This window comes from Micropterus dolomieu, linkage group LG01, assembly GCF_021292245.1.
Source record: "Micropterus dolomieu isolate WLL.071019.BEF.003 ecotype Adirondacks linkage group LG01, ASM2129224v1, whole genome shotgun sequence".
Taxonomy (NCBI): Eukaryota; Metazoa; Chordata; class Actinopteri; order Centrarchiformes; family Centrarchidae; genus Micropterus; species Micropterus dolomieu.
Genome location: NC_060150.1, coordinates 26,599,373 through 26,623,732, shown reverse-complemented (window position 1 = coordinate 26,623,732; position 24,360 = coordinate 26,599,373). Strand labels below are relative to the sequence as shown.

Here is a 24,360-nt window from a genome sequence, read left to right as displayed (position 1 = left end):
TGCTTGTGGTTGATCTGAGGCGGAGTTGAAGGAGCCAAAACTTGCCTTTGACAGAGGTGTCTTTGCCACCAGCCCCCTGCATCACTTGCCTAAGCTGTGCTTTGGATGTCAGCAAAGAGAGAGATCTGGTCATATTCTGTTCTTTCCTGTCATCATCCACCAAACTAGCACATGCCACCTCTCCGTCTGGTTTTCAGAAGTTTAGAAGAAATCTGCCTCTGGGTATCTGCGTTTGGAGAGCCCTATCAGTCAAATGCCCAAATGTGACATCAGCAATTTTGCACATTATCTTTCTCCACTCACTCTTTTCTCTCTGTCTGTCTCTCTCGTTCTTCCACCTTCTCTCCTTTTTCCCTGCCAGATATTTGAAGGGAATGGCAACTATGACACTCCTGAGCTGAGGACGGTGGAGCCCCTGCTGACCCGTTTCATCAGAATTTACCCAGAGAGGGCCACTCCTGCTGGCATGGGCCTGCGACTTGAGCTTCTTGGTTGCGAGATTGAAGGTAAACTGGAACCCCAGTTAGAACTTCTATTAAAATCTATTGCATTGTCTGTGTTCTATCTAAATTATCACTAACATTTTGGTGCAAAATATAGAAATGTGAGTAGTAGCAGAGGCATTTTTACCCATGGTGGTGACATTTCTACCTGTGGTCCTGATTTGATTTGATCTACAAGCAGTAAAAACGTTTCTACCAATGGTGGCAACTTTTTCCTCATGTTGATGATACTTCCAGCTTTTAACCATGGTAATGAAATGTCCACTCCTGTTGTTGACATTACTACCCTCAGTGATTACAACCTCACATATTTAGTCAAAATATGAATTTTCTGTCTACACTGACGAAGCTACTGGGCACACCTTGACTCCGAACATTCATTCATAGACTGTGTTTACATGTGTTCGCATCCGACATGTCTTAACTCACACACAGGTGAGTCATCTGACTGTAAGAAAGCTCCTCTCTTCATGTCTTTGCCACAGTCGGGTTATTTAAATATGAGCGTGAGTGCCCACAGCTGTGTACCTCCTGCTCTTTATCCCTACAAGGGACTGTTGTCTTGTCTCCCTGTTAAATCAAAGCTGCCCCCATAGATAGCCACTTCTAGAGGGGATCAAATGAAAGCCCACCTGGGCCAGAAGGATTATTGCAACCTGGCCCACATCACACTCGTCCCAACCCGCACACGTCTTTCTTCTCTCAAAAGGCCATACACACTTTGCTATCTTTAAAATTACCCCCATCTGTCTCTCTCAGAGGTTATGTTACACAGAAACAGTTCAGCAATATAAGAGTGTGTAGAGCGCAAGCCCTAAGTGGATTTACATATTGGATTTCAGGGAGGCCCATTCCGTTGTAAGCCTCATGGACTCCCACCGGGAGCTTTAGTCAGATGATAATGCTTGTTTTCTGTGTTAATGCCAAACACCCACAGACTCCCACAAATGTATACACACAGAGCAACCGCAATCACCCTGCCAAACATGTGGTTACACGCATGTATACACAATCACGCTCTTAAACAGGTGTTCATTAAATCATTTGCCGTTATTTTGAGAGATATTGCGATTACAATATGAGACACGATTTTAGTGGGAATGGAAATTTTTGCTTTTTATTTTCACTAAAGAAAAAAATATATATTATAATGTATAATGATATTAATTTTACTGGGATCTTTACCAAACAAGCATATTCCCATACGTCTGGAGAATATTATTTTTAGGTGCTTCATTTATAATGGTATTGTACCTTTTTTTTTAAAAGCACACCTGCTATTATTGCACATATTATGTTTTCAATTATTATAATATTTTAATATTTCAATTACTTGTTCAGCCCCAGTGCATGTACTAGTGTGCACAAGCATGTGTGTGTGTGTGTGTGTGTGTAGCAAGCCATAGCAAGAGGGCTAAATCCTCATTTCTGTGAGAGGCTCCCCTGACGCAGCTCTGACCCCATCCCTAACCTTTCCCACCCTGAATCTGACAGGGGCTGATCTGCCTCATATTTCATCTAGTGAGGGAGAGAGCGAGAGCATTGGCTCACACGCATGCACACACACACTCACAATCTCACACACAGATACTCCACATACATTTTTCAGGCTGTTTTCCCCTATCTGTCTTCCTTTTTCCTCCCTCTACACTGGGGAAGCCCGTTCATTACTCAGTCAGTGTAAACACACAAATACACACACACACACACACCGCAGGACGGCTGTGTGGCATGGAAATACGGCCATGTCCGCATCCATGTGTAGTGGGGCCATAATGATAGGGGACTATGGCAGCCAGTGGCCCTGCCTATAGCCAATCCCAAACTCTGTTTCTGCGTCTTTGAGTTTTAGTCACACAAAGCTTAAGCACCATGCTTTAGCTTCAGCTCTATTTATACACCCACACATCCACAGCATGACAAAAGCAGAGTATGCTAATAGCTCAGGACTAGATTCAAGCCCAGTGTATAACTGTATGCTTAGTACACATATTTCAGTGTTATGGTCTATACCTAATTTCAGACTACATCTACAGCCCATGCTCGCATGCTTTCCGTTTTATTTCTTTAAAAAACCCTCAGTACTTTTTCTAGCACTCTCAACACACTTTCAGTCTTTGTTTGCTTGAGAGATTTTCACTCCGAGTTTCTGATGACGTCTAGCTCTTGTCTAGCCTTGGAACCCGATGAATCTGCGTGCTCATGTTACATTTGCGTCTGGCCACCCCCCCCCCCCCATTCAGACAGATTTCCACCAGTCCTGAATCTGGTACAGACAACCAAGATGGGTGCCTCTGTTGGGAACTGTTTCTGTTGAATCTGCCATCACATCAGTATTAAAGAGGTGGTATTGTGCTCATTTTCAGGTTCAAAATCTTAATTAGTGGTTGTACCAGAACAGGTTTAGATGGTTTAATTTTCAAAAAACACCATATTTTTCTCATACTGCACATTGCTGCAGCTCCTCTTTTCACCCTATGTCTTGTATGCTCCGCTCTTCAGCTACAGAGTGATGCATCTTACTTGTACAAAATCTTTGTTGGGAGTTGCACATGCGCAATTCCCAGGTAAGGACTACTAGCCAATCAGAAGCAGAGAAGGGCGGGTCGTAAGAAACAAGTTAGTGTGATACAAATCAAAGCCGCTTCAGACTGAGACTGTAACCTAGCAGATGGTGTAAGTTACACACAAGTCCACAACCACACAACATCATTGTTCCACATCTTACCATCAGGACTAAACGTTGAACTGTTACTGAACTACTCTGCCCGGCTCCGTTTTCCATTGCAGGCAGTACCCAGAGATAGTACGTAGCTTGTCTTCATAGCGACGCCACACACAACTGCTGCGACATAATGTTCAATGCGACACACACACCAGCGATCCACACAGCTCTTAAAATATATACAGTCTACGGTTAAAACGTTTCAACATTACTCCGAATATAAAGACAGATAAGCGGTTTGAAAAGCTTCCAGCTGTGTTTTCCTCTGCCGTTGTTGCTGCAGCGGTCTGTGTGACGGCGGGAGCAGAGGGCTCTGTGAGCGGGCGGTGATTCCATCACTAAATCCACTGTGATGGAATTTCTGTTAAATAGACTAGACTCAGACTAGCTTGGTTTGAGGGCGTGCCTGACCCCCGCTAGCCTCTTGTCAAGCTTTATAACGCGTTTTCATTGTGATGTCACAAGTAAAGGAAGTGAAGGGCTGGACTACAAACAAGCTTTTTTTCAAGCAGTTCAGAGCAGAGCTTTCTGTGGGAGATGGGAACTCCCTTTGGGCTGGACTTTGGGCTTTTTCTCTTTGCAAACCTGTTACATGCACAAAAAAGATATATAACTCAATAAAGGAGAGGGGAAAAGCCAAAAAGCATAATACCACCTCTTTAAACAAACTGGACGGCATATTTTCTCTAAAAGAAACTACACAGATGTGTTTGCAGTACTTCCAATAGGATTTAATAAGTTTAATTTTCCAACTACGCTACGCCACATGTTCCGTTGCTCTGGTTGGTTGTACATCTATCCAATTGCATCCAGAGCCATTTTGGTCTGAGCCCATTGATAATGTCCCTTGGATATTGAAAATGAACTCAGAATGTCTGCTTAACTCTTGACCCTATCATGTTTGAACACATTTAGTGTAAGTTGCTTTGGACAAAAATGTCTGCCAAATGAACATAATGTGATTTCAAACCGTTCAGCATTTCCCCTTTGAATCGCAGTGTGTCATTTGAGATGAGAACATGGTCAAACAGTGACTGGACCAAACATAAGAATGTAATGAATGCAATAGCTAATGGTCCACATTAGCTTACCTTCTCTGAACAATGAGCCATTTCACAAAACATTTCATACAATTTTGAAATGTGAATCCACTGAGCCAAAGCTCATCCACTCCAGCCCCTACATCAGTGGATTTCCATGTGTAACTTGAAATCTAATCTATGATGTCTGCTGTCTCTGTTCTTAACCTTTACAGCTCCTACACTCCCACCTACCACACTAGTCCCGAGCACTACTCCATCGGACGAGTGTGACGACGACCAGGCGAGCTGCCACAGCGGCACAGGTGATGACTACGACGTGACAGGTGCTAACATCGCCCTCATGAGACTGCAAAACGCCCTCTTGCCCTTCCTTCCGCTATGGCTCACACTTCGCTGCTCTCTTTGATTGGAGCTGCCATCTACTGTGCACACTTGCAAGCACGCATGCAACTTCGCGTGAGCTGTCATGCAGACAGTTCTAATTGGCTCCACCTGTAGCTCCCACCTCTTCAGTTTATCCCCTCTTACCTCCACCTATACAAACTCACAGGAGAGGTTTGCCGCACTTCCACCCAGACTGCCAAATGAACACATGCTCCTGCTTCTAAAATCACTGCACTAACAGCCAGCTCTACCTCTCTCTGTCCTTTCATCTCTCACCTGCTTTGTCCTCCTGCTATTTTTTTTCCACTCTCTTCTCTTGGCCTCATTTTCCACTAACCCAGTAACACTCTAAGCCTGCCCTGCTGCCTGCACTCCCCATTAACCAGCAGTCTCCGATGATGAGCATGGCACTGTCTCAGTCACATGTTTTGAAGGCATTACATTATATCTACCACGAAGCACTTATGCTTCGTGGTAGATATATGGACACAGAGCACTCATACGTATGAATAACAAGACAAGTCATGTGTTGATTAGCTGAGTGCAGTTATTTGAAAAAGAAAACATAACTCTTGCCAGGCTAGGCTAATAATGCTAATGTGTTGTGTTGTGATAGGGGGTGCCACGATGCCAGAGACCACTACTGCTGAAGTGGATACCATCCCAGGTGAGCAAAAAACTTATATAAACTTATATTTTTCTTTCCCATCAATAATTCCACGTATTACTGAGATAAACTAAAGATTATATGCCAGAATGTTGAAATGTAGAGTAAATATTTATTCAAGGTTTATTTTTTATTAATTTCCATAGATTTATCAAGAAGCAAACCTTATATAATGATCTCTCCTCTGATGTGTGTCTGTTATTAAAGCTGATGATGTGGCCCTGAGAGGCTCCTGCTGACAGGGTGAGGGGGGTTGTGTGATGCAGGTCTAGTTGATGATTAGCACTGGTGCTCTGCTGCTGCCTTCTCAGCATAATCACTAATCACTGGGCCGACACACACTGAACACACACACACACACACACATACGCACACACGCACACAAAGGGAAGCACATGCAAATGACCACAGGAAATGAGGTGTGCTTTGGGGTCACATGCGCACACACACATACATAGCGCTGTCTCCTATAGCAGGTTGATGAGGCAGCAGGCAGCTGAGAGGCTGCGCCCCAGTCTGACCTTGGCTAATGGGCCATAGGTTCCACCCAGCCCCCTTCACTCTGTCAGCTGGCGCTGTGGTCTGTCTGTAGTCTGCAGGGGCACCAGCTATTATAATAGATGAGAGTGAGGTGCAGGTGTGTGTGTATGAACTAAATGTCTGTGGGTAAGCACTTATTTGTATGACTTTCATTTGAAGAGTCTCAAACTATGCATGCTAATCAGTTCTGTGTATTTGTGTGTGCCATTGTCTGGGTGGACGTGTGCTGTGCACTCTAATTTCAGAGGATGTAGTTTCCTTTTGCATTCAGCAACAAAAAGTATCTCTTCATCATGTGACCAAGTGACTCATATGGCTGTTCATCCTATTCAGAGCTTGTTGGTAGCCTCAGTCAAAGCCTAGCAAGACTGCAAAAAAAGCCAAAGCCATTTTAATTGGGAATGGGATCTCTCGACAAAAAAAGTGGTTTGGCTTCTGAAATATGGTTTCACATGGAAATTCCATCCTTTGTGTTTAATACAGTGGTTGTCTGCAGAAGCTAGTTAAAATCTTCTCATTATTAAAGGGAATATTGGCTCATATATACTGTCATTTGGAGAGCTGCCTCATTGTATCTATATAAAGGCATGTCATGCTGGAGTTTAAGGCCGTGGCTAACATCCCAAACATCTCGCTTCCTTGTGTTCCTTGGAAGTCTTTCTTCATCCAATTTGAAAAACACTAAAGCCTGAGCTCCCACACATTGTTTTGCCTCTACTGAGGCTTCTCCGGCGCGACGTGTGTCCATGGGGGATTTCATTGTTGGAATGGGGCCCCGGCACTGTTACCATAGCTGTCTTCAAACCTCAAGTCCCTGTTCTCATTAAAATCCTGAGCTCTCTGCGGGTTGCTAAGAATGTTGCTTTTTCAACTGGACACCATGTCCAGACCCCATCTTCCTCTTCCCCTGTTCCTGTCTTTGTAAAGTGTCTGTTCTTAGTGTCCCTCTATACGTTCATTAAAGGAGATCATTAACTGCAGCCAAAAATAAGGTCTACATGACGTCTGTGCTGTCTGTTCATTCTTTTTCATGTGGGAGCCATAACTCGACTTCTATCCCAGTCTGTTTCTCCCTCCTGAGTTAGCTGTTTTTAACTCTTCCAGCTGTGCAATGCTGAGCTTTGGTCCCGCAGTTCTTTGCTGCCCTCTAGTGCTTATCGCTGATGAAGATCAGTGAATGAGGCCCCAAAGTGTAGCCTGCAGACATATCATGATAGGCCCCCAGGTCATTGTTCGGGTAAAGCCCAGAGCTCTTGACAATTTCTCCTTTTGTAATAAGGAGAATAATGAAATATGTTATCCTCTGATGATCTTGACATTTCATCAACCCATTTGCAGATTTTGTGTGGTTTGCCTGCGACTTCGGCTGGGCCAATGACCCGTCCTTCTGCAGATGGACATCAGAGGACACTGGCTCTAGGTGGCAGATCCAGTCCAGCGGCACCCCGACCCTCAACACTGGCCCTAACATGGACCACACAGGTGAGGACACTGTAGGGTATCTCTCAATTGTGCCACACAAAAAATGTGCAACCTCCTAACATAGTACATGCCGCAGAGACTTTTTTAAACAAGTTATTTCATCCAACAGGTGGATCAGGGAATTTCATCTACACCTTAGCAGCAGGTCCCCAAGAGGCTGAGGTGGCTCGGCTGGTCAGCCCCGTGGTCAGCTCCCCAGACTCAGACCTGTGTGTGTCTTTTTGGTACCACATGTTCGGGTCACACATTGGCACACTGCATATCAAACAGCGCAAACAGACAGTTGAAGGGCCAGCTGACATCCTGCTGTGGACGGTCAGTGGTCACCAAGGCAACCGCTGGAGGGAAGGTCGTGTCCTTGTGCCACGCACCAACAAACCCTATCAGGTAAATTGATCCCCCATTCGGTGTGTGACTTGTTTGGGCATTTACCACTATACCTGTGCTCTTTCCATTGTGGCTTTCAAGAAAAGGTAGCCAAAAAGTCACTCTGTGCTTTTTTTCAAGGTGGTGATCGAAGGTCTGGTGGATGGAAAGAGCTGGGGAGACATCGCTGTGGATGACATTAAGGTTCTCAATGGACTCAGCATGACAGACTGTAAAGGTGAGGCTTTTAGTGTTCATACTTATAAAGGCTGCATTCACGTCTTGATCTGAAACACAGTTTTGACTACAGCTTGTGTTCTTTCAGTACTGGATATAATTAGAATTTCTGTTTGAACAGATCCTGACGTACCCACTGAGCCAATGCTACCAGAGGATCGCCTCAATGAAATCCGTAAGTCATTTAATATGGAGGGTTTATTTAGCGTTATCCCTTTTTGGAGAATTATTTGCTGTCCTCCAGACCCTTCGGAGTTTATATTATACCATTCATTCTCCTCTTCTTCGTCTGTCTCTCCCCTCCAGTTGAAGAGATCACTGAATACCCAGACTTTGTGGAGACCAATCAGATCAGTGGAGCAGGCAACATGCTGAAGACACTCGACCCCATACTCATCACTATCATTGCCATGTCCGCCCTGGGGGTCTTCCTGGGGGCCATCTGCGGCGTGGTCTTGTACTGTGCCTGCTCACACGGAGGCATGTCGGACAGAAACTTATCAGCCTTGGAGAACTACAACTTTGAGCTAGTGGACGGTGTCAAGCTAAAGAAGGACAAACTCAATGTACAGAGCTCATACTCGGAAGCGTGAGAGGGGATTGAGTGCATCCGTGTGACTGTATGACGTGCAGAGCTTGCACAAGACTGGCTGTAGGCATATCCTCTCGTATATACGCGAGTAGGCAGGCTCAAAGAACTGCCAACACCCTCAACTCGCTGGAGGAGGGACAGGTTTCAGGAACCAATGGGAAGTTTGGACTGATCCACACGTTTCTCAGGAGCTGCAGTAAAAAGAACCTACCAGTAGGGGACACTGTGTACAAATAAAATCCAGAAAAAATATGTACAGATGATTTAGATGATATTTTAATTTTCTATTTTGATTTTCATTCATTTTTACAATCGGATGCTGGTGTTGAGACCAATTTATTAATAATGTTTAAACTATTTATCGTTTTCTGGGAAAAGATTTTTTTTTAATATCAGTTGAAGGCTGTATGTTTTCAAGTTTTGAAAGAGACGTATCAAAATCGTAAATTAACCATATCCGGCAAAACTGTAGACTTGCCCAATGGTGTGGCATACAGGGTGTGCCCATAACCCATAACCCATAACCCTGAAACATGGACCCTTTCCCCTTTGACCTCTATCACTTTAAAGTGAGGGTCCCATTCATGGCAATGTATGGTTCTGACAGTGCCTTTAGTACATTTCGGTTGGCCTCTCCTGTTGATCTGGGTGTTTTTACTGTACATGGAAAAAGAAACAGGTTAAGTTATGATGACAGAAGGCACATTACCTTATGAATCCCTGCAAAACAGGATAACAATCTATCACAGCTCTTTGTTGTTTTTTGTTGTTTTCTGTCCAAAAACCACACACTGTAAATACGTTTTAATATATTTTATTGCCCTTTTTAAAGAAAGTAAAAGGATAAAAGCTGCAGTATCCCTTTTTTCATGGGTTTGTGTGTCTGTAAATACAATCTTCTGACTGTTTTGTGGAAGGTGCAGTGTTATGGTTTTTGATTTTGGATTACTTTGCCGGGTAAGATTTGTGTGATGCTGATATCATAGCGATTTCAATGTGCATTCAAGCCAGGTCATTGAAATACCCACTTCACGAAAAAAACACCGATGGATGAATGAGTCAAAAAAGTAACAAAACAAACAAAAAAACAGCTGGTAAACTCTTGGCACTCTTTCTCAACTAATCTCTCGTTTCTTCATCATATCTCTGCGTATGTTTGACTAGTCACCAGAGTGTTTTCGCATATCTTCAAATACGCTCATGTCGATGGCAGAGGAGGCGGTATAATATAAATAATGTCTGCCAGCATACCAAAAAAAGAACAACAATCATCATTGCTTTGCTTTCGCTAAGACATAGACTAGCTTGTCATCTCAAACGTCACTGTGGATTCACTGAAGAAGTGCTATCTGGACAATGCAGCTTGAATGCACTTTGTAACTGATTCCCTCATGATAGGAGCCTTTTCAAGGAGGGGTAAACACACTAACTGAAGAATGGTGCTATCATTACTTTAACAAGACACAGTTGTCTCATGAAAAACCCAGTTTGTATTGTTCACATGCTGTATTGTAGCTTAAGGCCTCTCAGGCCGCAAAGACTTTTTACGTATTTCACGTGTAGCAGCCATAACGTTGTGATGTCAGAGCTGATGTCATTAGGACGGGACACTGGTACAACAGGATATCGAGTGGCGTCACCTGAATCAGGTCACCTGGCCTCCCCTCCGTGACTTTACCAAAGGATGGTTGCCCCCGTCTTGTTCACTGGGGGTCCTCACCAACTCACAAAATACTGTAAGACCACAGTTCACCAACGGTCGTCACTCACAGAAGAACTGATCACTTGCTTTGTCTCGTCCAAGAGAAAATCAACAGGGGAATGATAGGACGTTTGTAGAGAAGAGCAATGTGTGATGATCTGTTTTTTACTATCTGTTTTTAAGCTTAAAAGAAGTGCAAATGTCACCTCAATATGAACTCTTCAAATCTCTACTGAGACTCTTGTTTGCAGATGGATGGACGGGACAATCCCGCCACTAGACATTACAAGGGGAATGGACTCTGTGTGAACTCTGTGTGAGCTCAACACTATCAGGACACAAAGGCCCATGGGACCGGACCACAATCAAACAATCAAAAACTTGATCCTGAGAAGGGTGACGTCTTTAATATCTGTGCGCTTTGTATGTCGTGCCGTGGTGAACACATTCTGAGCTTGTTCATTTCAGATTTGACCTCCCACTTCTCTCAACCTCTACACCGATCTGTCTGCGCTTTCAGCTATAGAGGACTGTAGCCCTAGCGCCATCTAATAACTAGAGAAAAAGGATACTGTAGCGTGGACTCAAAAGAAAACAATGTTGCACTGATAATTATATTTAAGAGGTTTATGTGTTTATAGCGTTCATTTGCAAAAAAAAACAACAAGACAGTCAAAAACACAAAAACACATTTTAATTTCTTGCATCTTTTTATATATATATATATATATATATAGTTTCAGATTATGTGATATAATTCTGAAATGTAAAAATATTGAGATGTTTTCATTATTGGAAAAGGCAAAATAGATTTTCCAACAGTAATGTCTCTCCCCCCCATTGACATGGCATATTAACGCTTCGTTTTGTACTGTCATTCAAATTTTGTGCAGATTTTTTTTTTTTTACAAGAACAAGAAAAGAAGACTTTTATTTTCAATACTGCTTCTGTAATTTGCTGTTGTAGGAAAAAAAGAGAATAAACAGCAAGGCCTTAAAAAGAAAAGGGAATATTTGTGTTGTGATCCAGAATTCAAAACTTTTTCCCTATTCCAGTCAGATCCACATCACAGCAGTGCTGTTTACCAGCAGCCTCTGAAGCAGCGCTTTGAAGCAACATCTGTTTTTTGCATCAAAGTTATGTGAAAACACTATAACAGCAAGGCAGTGATGTAAACAACAACACTTTGTCTAGTCTTTGTCTCACAGCCTTCGCTTTATAATGATGCAAATAAAAGGCAACTTCATAAGGAATCTGATCATTCATTTGGTTATTTATCAATTACAGTGCAATTAAGATTGGTAGTAGTGGTGGTATTTAATAGCAGAACAGATTAATCAATTTACTCTCACGCCAAGTAATAAATGGTGACCATTTATGCCCAGATCTCAGAGCAAATTGAAACAACTCCAGTAAAGTCTCTAATGTGAGGACTCTCCACTTATTGGAGTAGTAAACAGCTGTGAAAATCATGGCATAAAGCAAAGGGCGGGTACTGACAACTAATGAGAAGCTGATGTGAGCTGAACTCAGTCGCTCAGCTGGTTTTCTTGCTGGTCTATCATTAGGTGAAATTACACTTAGTCCTCATTTTCACTGACTTGTTTTCATCTAAGGAGGTAAGGCCACATCCTGAAGTACTGGTGTGTTATTTTAGCCGGACATTGGCAGGAGCATGTCAGTGGGAATTTGTTTTATAGTTTAATTTATATTCCAGTTCAGATTGTGAGACTAAAGTGAGAATATCAGCAATTATTTGTGATGATTAAAGTCCTTAAACATTAGCACGTCTTAGATAAATAGCAGCAATGCTTAGTCCCCATTATCATAAACAAGCAAATTAGACTCCTAACATAATTTGGCTGCATATTCTTCACACACGATTAACTGCCAGAGATTTGTAACAGCAACCCCACAAGATCTTTTTTATCTCTTCTAAAACTACTTGAACCAATAATCTTGCATAGCAGTAATCAACATTAATTAATTAATTAATTAATTAATCAGTCAAGCGAGCAAGAGACAAAACATCATCAGTCATTTATTTGTGTTGCACACTTAGTGGATAATTGACGCTTAAAATGATCATCTACAGAACAATCAGAGACTTTAAAAACATAAAATCTTTCATTCATACAAAGAAACACAGTTTTAATATGCCCAGTTACTGCAAGTGGTGTATGACTGGATATTCATATCAAATATTTCCACTTAGTGGTACTACGTAATTCGAATAAATAAGCCATTAAAAGGCTTTATGGGATAGGGGTTTATTAGTGGTTAATAATTAATATACTAATGCTAACGATTAGTTATATCACTTTTATAAGAACAACTTTAGGGTTGTTAGGTTGTAAAAAAAAAAAAAGTCTTTATCATTTCCGAATCTTTTATTCAGGAATAATGTAAATGTCTAATAAGCTACCTAAGTTAAAAATGTTGATACATCATGAATAAAGGGTCATTACTCATCACTTTCTAACAATCCATCAATTCTGCAGTTTTGAATGTTAATAAGCTGTTAATAAATGAATTTTACAAGAGTGGTCTGCTTGAGTGTCACACTGCTGGTTCTGCTAAATGGATTTTTCACAACCTGGCAACCCAAAGGAGGCACTTATCTATGTCTTTTGACAATTAATAAAATTATAATACAACTTATAAACCTATTACAGTGTTACTAATTAGAAAGTGGTTTTAGCAGATTAAAAGATGTGCTATATGTGCCTGTTTTCCTGTCAAAACATAATCAGTGGTGGAAAGTAACAAAGAACATTCATCAAAGTACTGTACTTAAGCACAATCTACTTGTACTTTACTTATGTATTTACATTTGATGATATTTTATACTCTCACTCCATTACAATACTTCAAGTACATTTCTTGTATAGTCATAGTTAAAACATAATCATTAAAACATATTATAAGATTTCAAAATTTATCTTAAACCAGTGGTTCCCAAACTTTTCTGCTTGTGGCCTCTAGTTGGGGCTCCATGTCATGTTTCAGAGGTATGAGTTGAAATGTTGGCACTGAAGTAGAAAAGTGGAATGAAACAAAAATAAACAAAGTAAATGCAGGTACCTCCAATTCGACTGGTACAGTAATTGACTAAATGTACTTAGTTACATTCCACCACTGTAAGCTCCACCTCGAGCAGCTACAAAGGTATGCTACTTAGGCTACACGTTGATGCATCAATATAATCAAACTAATAATGTCCAAATAAATAAAAAAAATCACTCATGGGGGAAATTTTACAACAAAATTAGTTACAAGTTCTTTTACTTTTGATACTTTTCAGTACGCTTTGCTGATAATGCTTTGCTTTTACCTGTAATTGAGTATTTTGACATAGTTCTCTTGGTACTTTTGCTAAAATAACAAATTGTGGATACTTCTTCCAACACAATCACCGAACAGCAGTAACTGCCCAACCTAAGTGTAAACTGGATCTGTAGTTTTCCATTTTACCACTGGATGGCTCCATGGAGTACTACTAGTAAGTACAAATGTCCCATGAATATGAAACGGACATATGACTGCAGTTTAACACAAAACTCTTCATAACAAACTTAGTATCATGCTTCCCACATACAAGGTACAATAGTCATTCATACACACATGGTAAACAGCTACACAGGCCTTTTCATATTGCAATGTCAGAGTAGGGAAGGCACAGATGTAAATAGTAAAATGAAAGTTGGCTGAATTCCTTTTCAGTTTCAGGGTACTGGTATTATTGCGTGCTGGTCACAGCACACTGTCACTCTGGCTTACTGTTACATTTGAATGAATAAAACAGAGCTATTGTTAAAGTTATCAGTAACACCTGTGCCTTACGCCTATGACAAGTCAAATTGTGTGCTCTAAACAGTTTTTTGCTTTATTATTTTGTAATGGCAGTGATAGTAGTTTGATGTGTGAAGTATGATGTAAACAGTAGAACATTAGGATGCTATGAGAGAGAAAAACAATAAAAAATGTCAACACGTTATTTTAAGGGCTTCTGTCTCTGTTTCCTTGCAGTGACCAAAACAGACCACAGGGAGGCTCCGGAAGTCATGGAAGTACTGACATGTACACTGTACTGTATGTACTGTACATCACCATAAATATAACGTTCGACATTCAACAAGAAGAAATCTGTAACGCTGTCAAGTGGGCTTCAATTCTGGATTCACTGTTTGTTGCTGCATGTTGTATAGCCTTCATACATTTTTATTTTTATTTGTAAGTGACCTGACATGTCGTCACTTTTGCAGTTTTTACATTTGGCTAACCTTTTAGGAAAAGATAAGATGCTGAGGTATGAAGAGAGAGATCGGACGCAGTTACAAACCATGAAGTCTACTACATCTGGGTCAATTCCAAACTGTCTGGGTCTCTGCTGCGCTCCATATCTATTCTGGCAGCTTATCTCAAATATTTGGCTGCCTGTTGGACGCGCTATGCTTCTGCACAGCATTCATCTTCATCATCACCACCGCCTGTTACTGAGTCAAAGCAAAGTGTTTGCTCACTCTGTACTCTGATTCATGCATTTGCAACCCTCCCATGTTAACATAATCATTACTGTTAATTCCTTACTATTGTACTTTTTACCCAAAAAAACAGTATATTTCAGGTTGCACACCTAGTGTAAGAGACATAAACTATATGGGAAAGAGAATGGAATAAATCCGTCCAGTTAAAGCAGATTAAACTTTTCACCCATCTCAAGGGGCTGGGAGGGAGAGATAGAAAGAGCAGCAGTTTCTTGCAAACATTCCCTAGAGACTAAACAGGAATCAAGGATCTTCCGGGCGTGATAGTTTGTTTTCTCTCACATTTTTCCACTACGTCCCCAGTGCTGAGGCAGGAATAACTTTCCATTAAGTTTCAGGGAAATAAATAACTGGCTGAGTTGATTATTTTCACTAAACCTGTTCCAAAAACTGTGCAGTCTCTGGCTCCGCATAACGTCTATGGCATGCCAAAACTCTAACTGTTTTTATAAATTTCTATTTATGTGTTGTGATTATTAGGGGTTTACTACATCTTATAATCCCTATGTAAAAAAGTTTTCATGTGGCTTTCAGTGTTATACATTAGTTTACCCTAGGCTTCATACATACAACGATTCGTAAGATACTTTCTTTACTTTTTGTTTCTTTAAGATGATGGAATATATTTATAGACAACCAAAACTATTTCAATACACACTCAGGAGCAAAACACTATTAATTGTAAGACGAGAAACTATATTCTCAAAATCTTATATTACTTAAGAATTAGTCATCGGTATCAATAGTTTCACATTATTTGCATTGCGGCTATGAAATTTATTTTAGGAATAATAATAACTTTACTTCTATAATTAACAATTAAGTTGTTAAATAAACTTGTGGTTTAAATAAATTCAGTCAGCACTTTTAAACAGATTTTCTGGTAATGTGTTTGTAGTAATTGTTAGTGATACCACAAATCATCATTAGGGAAGGAAACACAGTCAGAGGCACCTGAATAAAATAACTTTTAATTAACTTGTTTGTTTCATTCAGTTATGTTTTTTTACTAATCTTGTTTCTGTTAATATAAAAGTGCAGTACATTGATGATGCTGAAAGATACTAATTTTTATAGTTACAGATTGAATATTAAATAGCCGTCGCAGAATCTGTATAAAGGCAATTATGTGTGTGTGACGTAAGCTGGAGGCTCAGACTGGAGCCGCATTAAATTAGCTAAATTAAGCAACAATTGGACGGAAAAACAGAAGCAGAAGCCTTCAAAATAAAAGTAGTTTAAATGTAATACATTTCAACATTTGGCAGTAGGCATTGAATATGTGGCGTGTGTGTGCATGACTTATCACCAAATCCATCATTTCATTCTACTCATCTGAAGTAATATTTACCATTGCTGTGATTATCAGGTTGTAGGTTTTTTTAAAAAAAGTTGCATATCTTTTTGTGCATCTAATAGGTTTGCAAAGTGAAAAAGTCCAAAGTCCATCCCAAAGTCAGTTACCATCTCCCACAGAAAACCCTGTCTGGAACTGCCTGAAAACAATTCGATATTAGCCCAGCCTTGCCTTTTGTCCAGTTGCGACACTTTGTTATAACTGTCATAATGCTCGCCATGCGGCTAGTCTGACACACCCTCAAAAACACTGGTGGAGAAACACACCAAGCTGCAGCACACAGTGAGAAGACGTCCGCCAACTGCCTCCCCTCATCCCCACCCTCCCAACCAAACATTAGACACCCTCTAGACAGTCAGTGGACCTAAAGTTGTTACCGTGATGTTTTGACAGAGCTCAGTTAAAATGTTGTGTATGAAAGATCAATTTGTTACAAATGAATAACTTACCACTCTCTTGCTCCAGTCCATGTTGTTAAGCAGTTCCAGGAACATGTAGGCTACAGTTGAACCAAAGCGGTGGTTATCGGTTTATCAGGACCCGCCCTCCCTGCTTCACTCCGTAGCTAAAATGGAGTGTCCAACACACAGGGTTAAAAGAGATGCTGCAACAATGTGCAGTATGACAAAATATGGTGTTTTACAACTAAACCATGTAAACCTTTTCTAGTACAACCCCTAAATAAAATGATGAACTTGAAAATGAGCACAGTATGTGTAGGAGCAGCAATAAATACCAGTAAGAGCTCTTAGCACATATGACACCTGGGAGAAGAATAAGTAAGAGAAATAATAGTAATAGTACGTGTATATCAATGTAATGGATTTTTCCGTGTTTGTAGTTTCCCTCAGGTTGGCAGTAAGGCAACACTAGTGTAAACCTCGCATATTTATATTAGAAAATGGGAATAATGTATATGTCCATAGTTGTGGACAGGCTTGAATAGAATAAACAAGTAAGATTGAAATAATTGTGGTTTTAGCGCTAAAGCTGGCGTCCAGGTTTTTGTTTTATTTTGAAAGTTTTAACCGGAAAACCTCTGTGTTACACTGTGTATCTTCACACTAGTGTGGTGTTGGACGGGAGATGCGGAGGTCTGCGGGTTTGCTTCTCCACTTTCCTCTGTAAAGACCGAGGAAAAGAGGTCCTCACAGTACTCTGATTCCTTTGCCAGCTGTCGAACCCTCCCGCATTTGGATTTAGTATATACACTGCATTGTATATATTTACTCTGCTGAGGGTAGTTGAGGGGAATGAATAGCAGGAGAAATCTACCGTGACTTTGTCGGAAGAGAAAGTGGCTCCCGGTGCCAGCGGGGCAGATAGTTGCCGTTGTCTCTGTCCGTGCTGCTGGTTAGCGTCTCATCACTGGGAACTGGGGAAGAGAAGCTAGCTTCCTGTTTCCTCTGTATGTTGCCTGGGGAATAACACCACAGCGCCAAGGTAAGGAAGCTGATAACCTAACGTTAACTCGTCTTAAAACGTTAATGTTTGTATCCCAGAGGGTTTCTTTATGTTTAACGCTCCAGTAACTTACTCAGTGCTAATTTTAAATGGATGTGTTGGTACTTTAGGGGATTTTAATGTTCCTTTATGGATTCATTTGCCTGTTGCAAAAATAACTTCACTTCATGGTTTAAGGTATCACTAACTAACGCTAATTATAGCATTCAAGTGTTAAAATGAGCGATGTGAAATTATGTTTTTAAAAGTAATGTTAAGGGGGTCGGATGTAAAAGTTGTGGCTCATTACTGTGTTAAAAAGTGGTGGTAATGATGGTGGTAGTGGTTGTCGTGTGTTTGTGTATGTGTGTGTGTGTGTGGTTCCTGTGCGCTCTCTGTATAGCAGTATAATTAATACACTAATTTAGATATTGTGAACTACAATATGCTTTTTACCCATCCATCTGGGTCAGACGCAACAGTCTGGCTTACAGCTCTCCTCAGTTGATGTGGATGGTCGTATGAAAGGGCCTCAACAAGTAATCTCACGTAATCTATTTAAATCACTCAGGGATCACTTGATGAAATGCTGACAGCCCAGAGGGAGTGAGAGGTTAGAAGTTTAAGACTGTCTTCTGTTGAAAGCAGAAGAGATATTTAATAAGTGGCCTAAATGCTGAATCCAGAGGTATGAATATGTTGTAAGTAGGACTTGAAGGCAAAGACTGGATGCACAACAGAGACATCAGATATGCAGCAGCTTTCTGACTGAACATACAGCTTGCTGCATGTTATTGCCCATGCAGTGCATGTTTTACAGGCTACATAGCATCCATTGATTGGATCAAGCAGAGTTCCCCCATTTCATCTGAAGAAAAGCAGGAGATGAAGGCCATATAAATACAGCCATCCGTGCTGACTCCACATAGCTGGAAGGGCCTAGACATCAGTTTAATCAAGGAAATGGAGGCAGGAAGTAAGGCAAGGACAGAGGATAAGATGGGATGTCGGAAGGAGGTATGGAAGGCAAAGACGGTGGAGAAAGGACAGTAAGGAGGGAGGGGGAGGAAGGCTAATTGAGGGGGAGGGTAAATGTAGGACAGTGGGGGAGTTGAAAGACTGTAGCTGAGCCAGTAGCCACCAGCTGAATGCATGTGACCTCAGGCCCCTGGGGAACAGCTGCTGCTGCAGGGGCCGGGCTCCCACCTGATTTACGAGGCCACTTACTGCAGACAGAGGGCCGCACCCGGGCCTTCCTTCTAGACATGTGACGTTTCTCGTGTGTGTTTCTTTGTCAGTCAGTGACGAACACCTATGCGCGTACTTGTCCCTTTGAGACACAAGAGATGAATATGCTCTTTGTGATTTTCTGTGTATGTCTGTGTGTTCCTGTGGGACAGAGTGATGAATGTGTACGATTGCCCTCCGCGGCATATGCTTTGTGCCACAGGGGGAGATCTCAGGGCTCAGGCGTAAAGTGGTACAAATAATCGCCTGCTACAGCCATTTACCTCCAACACACACACACACACATACCCTGCACGTTTGAATGTGTGTCTACAACTGATGATCTCAGAAGAGCAGTTATCTATGATTTGTTACGCAGTGAATCATGCCTGACCAACAAACCCAAACCTGTGCAGTCTTTCCTAAATTCTGAAGGTTTCTCAAACCATGTGATTATTTTAAAGTCTAGTTAGATTAAAACAACACATTTTAGACTCTATTTTCTGTATAACACAATAACGTGCTTTTGTTCTGTTCCATTCTTCTGAAAATTATTTTCTGGCACAGATTTGTCTGTTTATGCTGTGAGATTGCGGGGTGGGCCTTACTCTTGGTTTTGGTTTGTGACCTCCAGAGCTGCTTTTGGCCAAATTGTTTGCCTTTTCTCTTCTCTAGCCACTTCCTCTCCTTACCAGGCTCAGATACAGTTCTTTTTTGGGGGGCCTCTTGGTCCTAAAAACAGCCTCTGAAACACTGAAATGGTGTGGTTGAAGCTGACTTCTGCTCACCAAGGTTTGTTAAAAAAAAACGAGTCTGAAGATGTTGTGTTGGTAGAAAATAGTAGCAGACTTTTGCTGTCTGAGACTTCTGTCAGACTGTGTTTATTACTGTGACAGTGTGAAGGCTTAACTGCGAGGGCAGTGTGAGTCGGAAAAGAAATGTTTATGTGCCTTTCATTCACAGAACGACTCAGTTCAAGCAAATGAAGGAGTTTATTCACTGAAATGAACATGAGCTTGTTTTTACCAACACACTAATCAAAAAAATGGTCGTTATACTCAAATGGAAAATTGGTGCTGAGAATCAGACCTCAGTACTTTGTTTTTACCATTTAGACAGCCTTTTGTAATGTATTTTGGGGGATTTTGCTGTGAGATTGGAGACAGTAGAGAGGTGACAGGAAATGAGAGGGATGGGGGACGACATGCAACAAAAGGCCCCAGCTGGATTCAAACTTGGGATGTTTGCAATTTCATGGTTGTAGTCTTAAACCCCTAGGCCACAAGGATGCAGTAAGCTTTGTAGTGTAGTGTTTACTTATCTGATTTAGACAAAGTTCATGTACTGCTCCTTGTTTTAAAAAATATATATATTTGAGGTCTTTGGCTTCTTTTGTTAAATGAAAAAAACAGTGTAGAAAAAATGTGTTTAGTCCTCAAAATAAGGTACCAAGGAGTATTATTGTGTCATCTGTCCTGAAACTCACATTTCTACTGTAATTGTAAAGGCCTACTGTAACATGTTCTGATCTGTTCCCATGTGCTTCCCCTCAGTGCCCTATATGCACACTGAACCAATACAATGCAAACACTGTTCTCTGTTTTTGTGGATGTGGTCTGTTGGACGCTGTCGTCAGGGGTGTTAAGTGAGTCACCAGCAGTCCCCCAGTTCAGAGACAGAAACTCAATATAGTACTGTGGGTTCATAGTCAGGCTTTTCTTTAAAGCCGCACATTAGATATTGATATTCCTTTATGTGCAGATGTGCATATCTGATAGAGCGTGGTAAAAGGAGCTGATTGTTCTGAGTAAAAAAAAAACTGAGGTGGCATAATTCCCACCTTACAAAGTTTACTATCTAGAAGCACAGACACTCCATAGTTAGATAAACAGTACAAACATATTTGATTTAATAGACATATAATAATACTAGTAATAATTCTGAAATTAACCAACTGTTCCCTGCAAAGTTACAAAAGACCACCCCTTACTGATACATGTGGTAAAGAGCTTAAGTCAGTTCATTCCCTGAATAACTAGGCTTCACATCACATGCTGCTTTAAAATATTAATTGATATGCAGCAGTGTTTAAGAAACAAGTCCAAGTATCCTAAATTGATCATTAGCAGCATTCCAGGAAAATGATAATGATACAAAATGGAAGAACAACTTAATGTAATTCACTCATTTATATTCACCACCATCTGTACAATTCAGGGACGCCAAGCCTGAAAGTTGTATAGCAGGGAAGGTTCTCTGAAGTACAAGCCTTTTACTCAGTCTGTTGTCCTGATTAAGTGGTACAGCAGAGCTCAAACACAGTTTTTGAACATGAGAATTAAACATGACAGATTTTCCTCTGTTCCCAAGAGGAAATGCATGTAACTGTGGAGTGCTTACTGTTTTAGCTCTGCAGTTTTCACTCTCCCATGGCAGCGGAAATAGAGGCCCTCTAGTTCAAGTGTCAAGTCTGGGGCCTAATGAAATACATCTGAGGGTCATTAATGTGCCAGTGTCTGAGCATTAGGGCTTCAGCAGAAAGACGGTGGAGGTGTCCACAGCTGGACTACTGGATTGGATTAAGACCCAACTTTGACATATCTGTCAAAAACAGCCCAATTGCCACATTGTATGTTTGACTTCTTAGCTTCTGTTGGACAGCTTGTAAACTGTAGTTTGCTCTCTGTGCTGCTGTTTTCACATACAATTACGTCTGCCTGGCTGTTCCTATGGGTCACCATGAAGCTCACAAGATTTCGCTTCACTGGACTATAGGGGTGGGCGATATTACGATATTTGATCGTGAACGATTCAAATGTCTCCACGATCTACCTTTTCAGAGAGATCGTTACTTCTACATGACAGGGTGGGGGTGTAACACACATTCAGGCTATTGGCTACTGCCCTCCCCGTCTTTGTGTTTTTAAATATGCAGAAGCTGTCACGGCTGGCTCAAAACTGCGACAAAAAGAATAGTACGATGACACAAAACTGCAGTAAAGGTACTATTACTTTTATTTTTACACAAACAGAAACAACTTAATGTTCAAATAATCATATGAAGTGTGATAATCAGTAGGTCAGTCATGTCAGCAGGTATGCATGCTTGAAGGAAAAGTGAGTGGAGTGTTGTATTGTGAAAGAAAATAACAAGGAGCGTGGAGCATAGGGAACAGGGTTTCCCTCCTCTCTAGCCCACAGTGCATAACATGAGATGTGCTCTTATACTGGAGAACACCGGGCCCAGGTGGCTCCAATAACTGCTGATCTTAACCACACCTACTAGCATCTGCAACATAGAACACAAAGAGACAGACATCCCAGCAGGTGAAAGAGATGGGGATGTCACAAAGCAAACAGCACGTTCTTTCGTGGGAAAATTGAATCTAAAAATAAATTTTTTTTAAATGCTCTTATAACAAAATGAATCAGTTCTTTGTTGTTTAAATGAATCATTAGGCTATATTGTATATGATTAATAAAGTAATTATTTACTTTATTAATAAAATGTTCTTTTTCTCATTTAAACCAGTAACTTGCAAAATAGTCTTAAAAACCAACAGGAAAATAAATCGTGATAAGATCGTGAATCGTGATCCTGCCTGAAATAAATCGTGATATGATATTTTTGCCATATCGCTCACCCCTACTAGACTGTTTTCATTCAACCCCCAAACTACCAATGTAATATACCAACTGTACAGATGTTGGCTTTAAGCTAGCTAGCTACAGATGCACATGGAAACATCTTCATGTCAACTTGTGTCGCCCCGAGCAAATTTGTGTCTTTCCTTTGACTTTGTGTGCAGTTGCGCCACCTCTAAAACTCGCTTTGTGTTGTGTCTCATCACACAGTCAGTCACTTCAAATATAAATGGCAAACTAAATTTGTAGATTTAACTTCTTTTTAGGAGAAACAATTTGTCACCCAGTAGCTCCAGCTGGAGAAATGGTCTTTGTCCTTGTATCCAAGTTGAATAATCTGTTGAATAATCATCTCACTGCTGTAAACATGACACTGCAGACTGCTGTCCTATATCTAACTGATTCCTCTTACTGTAAATCATCCAATTCATATCTGTGACGGCCGTTTGTTAATTTCCAATGAGGTAATTTGGCTGTTGCTAACATTGTCTGAAGCAGGGATCCAGGCTTGTTTAACTTTCCCCAGAGCTTAGATTACAGCGATGGCCTGGTTTAGGTTTAGGAATCAGATACACTTGATTCACAAAGACAATATGCTCCCGTTTTGGCAGTTCACAGCATTTTAAACTCTCTGTAACAAGGCAGTCTGGTCCTCTTTCTGTATCTGTCTTTCTCTTCCTTTCTCAGTTGAATGCCAAATATGTCGTCTTCATAGCTTCAAGATGGAGATTTGGCTGGTTTCCAGGCACCCTGTACTGTCTTCCTGTGTGATCCAGTTGAGCTTCCTGTGTTTCAGCAAAGGAAGGGCCAACTCAGTAAACATGGGGAGTTTGAGGAGGCTTACTGATCAGAAGATCCCAGCTCCACAGGCTGAGCCCTGTGCTGACACTGTCACAGCCAGGTAACCCCACAAGATCCCCTAAACCCAGCCTTTTAGCCTGGTGGTTGGTGGTGTGTATTGGATGGACTGTCCTTCTGCTTTCAGAGGATCACCATGAACGGTTAATAAAAAAATATCAAATTTTGCAGATGAACAACGCTTGTCTTCAAAAATGCAACAATAATAACAGCATTGGAGTGGTTTAATTATTTGGAAAACATTTTCCTGTCTAAGAATGACACATTGCTCAGAAAATGTCGCCATTAACTAGGGGTGGGAATCACCAATACAATATTATCACAATATTTATGTTGCGATTTTATTTTATTGGGATATTAAATATATTGAGATATATTGCAATTTAGTACCTTTTTCCAACTTCCAATTAGGTTCCTAAAGTCAAACTTTGTCAACATCTGTTTATCTAAAAAGATACATTTCTCTGTTTGTTCATATCACTTTTTCAGTCCTCTATATCATCCTGTTAAGTTTTCTAGTGGACTAAAAAAGCAATAGATTTTATTATTCTAGTACCAAAAAGTGAAAACTCCCATCTGCAATTTATATAATAAAATATCGATGCTTGGCGGCCGTGTATCGATACAGTATTACCATGGCAAATATCACGATACTATGCTGTATCGATTTTTTCCCCCACCCCTACCATTAACACACCGTTAGTTGTAAGTTTTCCATGTCTCTATGGGGTTGAGGCAGATTTGTTTTTGGTGTCTCCTGTGATTTATTTTACTTTTTGGAGTGATTGCAGAGGCCAGGTGGGTGGGCCAGTCAGAAATAACTTGTTAGCACTGCACAGCTATTTCCAACCCAGAGATGGAGCCGTGAATAGTCATATGGACTTGGCCATCCTCCAAAGGTTTAGCCTCAATTGTTTCAACTGAACCAATGTGGGAGGTGTTGTGATGATTGTGAATCCTATTCGATATGAATGTATTTTAGGGGCTGTAAAAAAAACAGACTTGCTTAAGTGTTATTGATTTTCTGCCTGGAAAAGTGAG

General features: G+C 40.9%; 2 protein-coding genes and 1 long non-coding RNA gene across 5 annotated transcripts in view; 2 read left to right on the top strand and 1 right to left on the bottom strand.

Annotated features, from left to right (window-relative positions):
- The window catches only part of nrp1a (neuropilin 1a), a 62,495-nt gene extending 51,000 nt beyond the window's left edge, over positions 1–11,495 (top strand). Inside the window, exons 11-18 of one of the 2 annotated variants that reach the window (XM_046062798.1) lie at positions 362–506; positions 4,484–4,594; positions 5,272–5,322; positions 7,201–7,344; positions 7,454–7,731; positions 7,852–7,948; positions 8,069–8,122; positions 8,254–11,495. In XM_046062798.1, the coding sequence (XP_045918754.1) occupies positions 362–506; positions 4,484–4,594; positions 5,272–5,322; positions 7,201–7,344; positions 7,454–7,731; positions 7,852–7,948; positions 8,069–8,122; positions 8,254–8,540 (1,167 nt within the window). In that variant the 3' untranslated portion in view covers positions 8,541–11,495. The remainder of the gene's footprint in view (positions 1–361; positions 507–4,483; positions 4,595–5,271; positions 5,323–7,200; positions 7,345–7,453; positions 7,732–7,851; positions 7,949–8,068; positions 8,123–8,253) is intronic. The other variant, XM_046062807.1, reaches the window with a different exon arrangement.
- A 920-nt stretch (positions 11,496–12,415) lies between these two features.
- On the bottom strand, positions 12,416–17,608 carry LOC123979103. The gene is made up of 3 exons (XR_006827144.1): positions 17,422–17,608; positions 16,596–16,711; positions 12,416–13,274 (listed from the first exon to the last, which is right to left on the bottom strand). It is a non-coding gene; the product is annotated as an uncharacterized LOC123979103 (long non-coding RNA).
- The window catches only part of itgb1a (integrin, beta 1a), a 26,206-nt gene continuing 19,085 nt past the window's right edge, over positions 17,240–24,360 (top strand). The window contains exons 1-2 of one of the 2 annotated variants that reach the window (XM_046062838.1): positions 17,240–17,589; positions 23,149–23,362. The gene's annotated coding sequence lies outside the window, so the exon portion shown is untranslated. The remainder of the gene's footprint in view (positions 17,590–23,148; positions 23,363–24,360) is intronic. The other variant, XM_046062829.1, reaches the window with a different exon arrangement.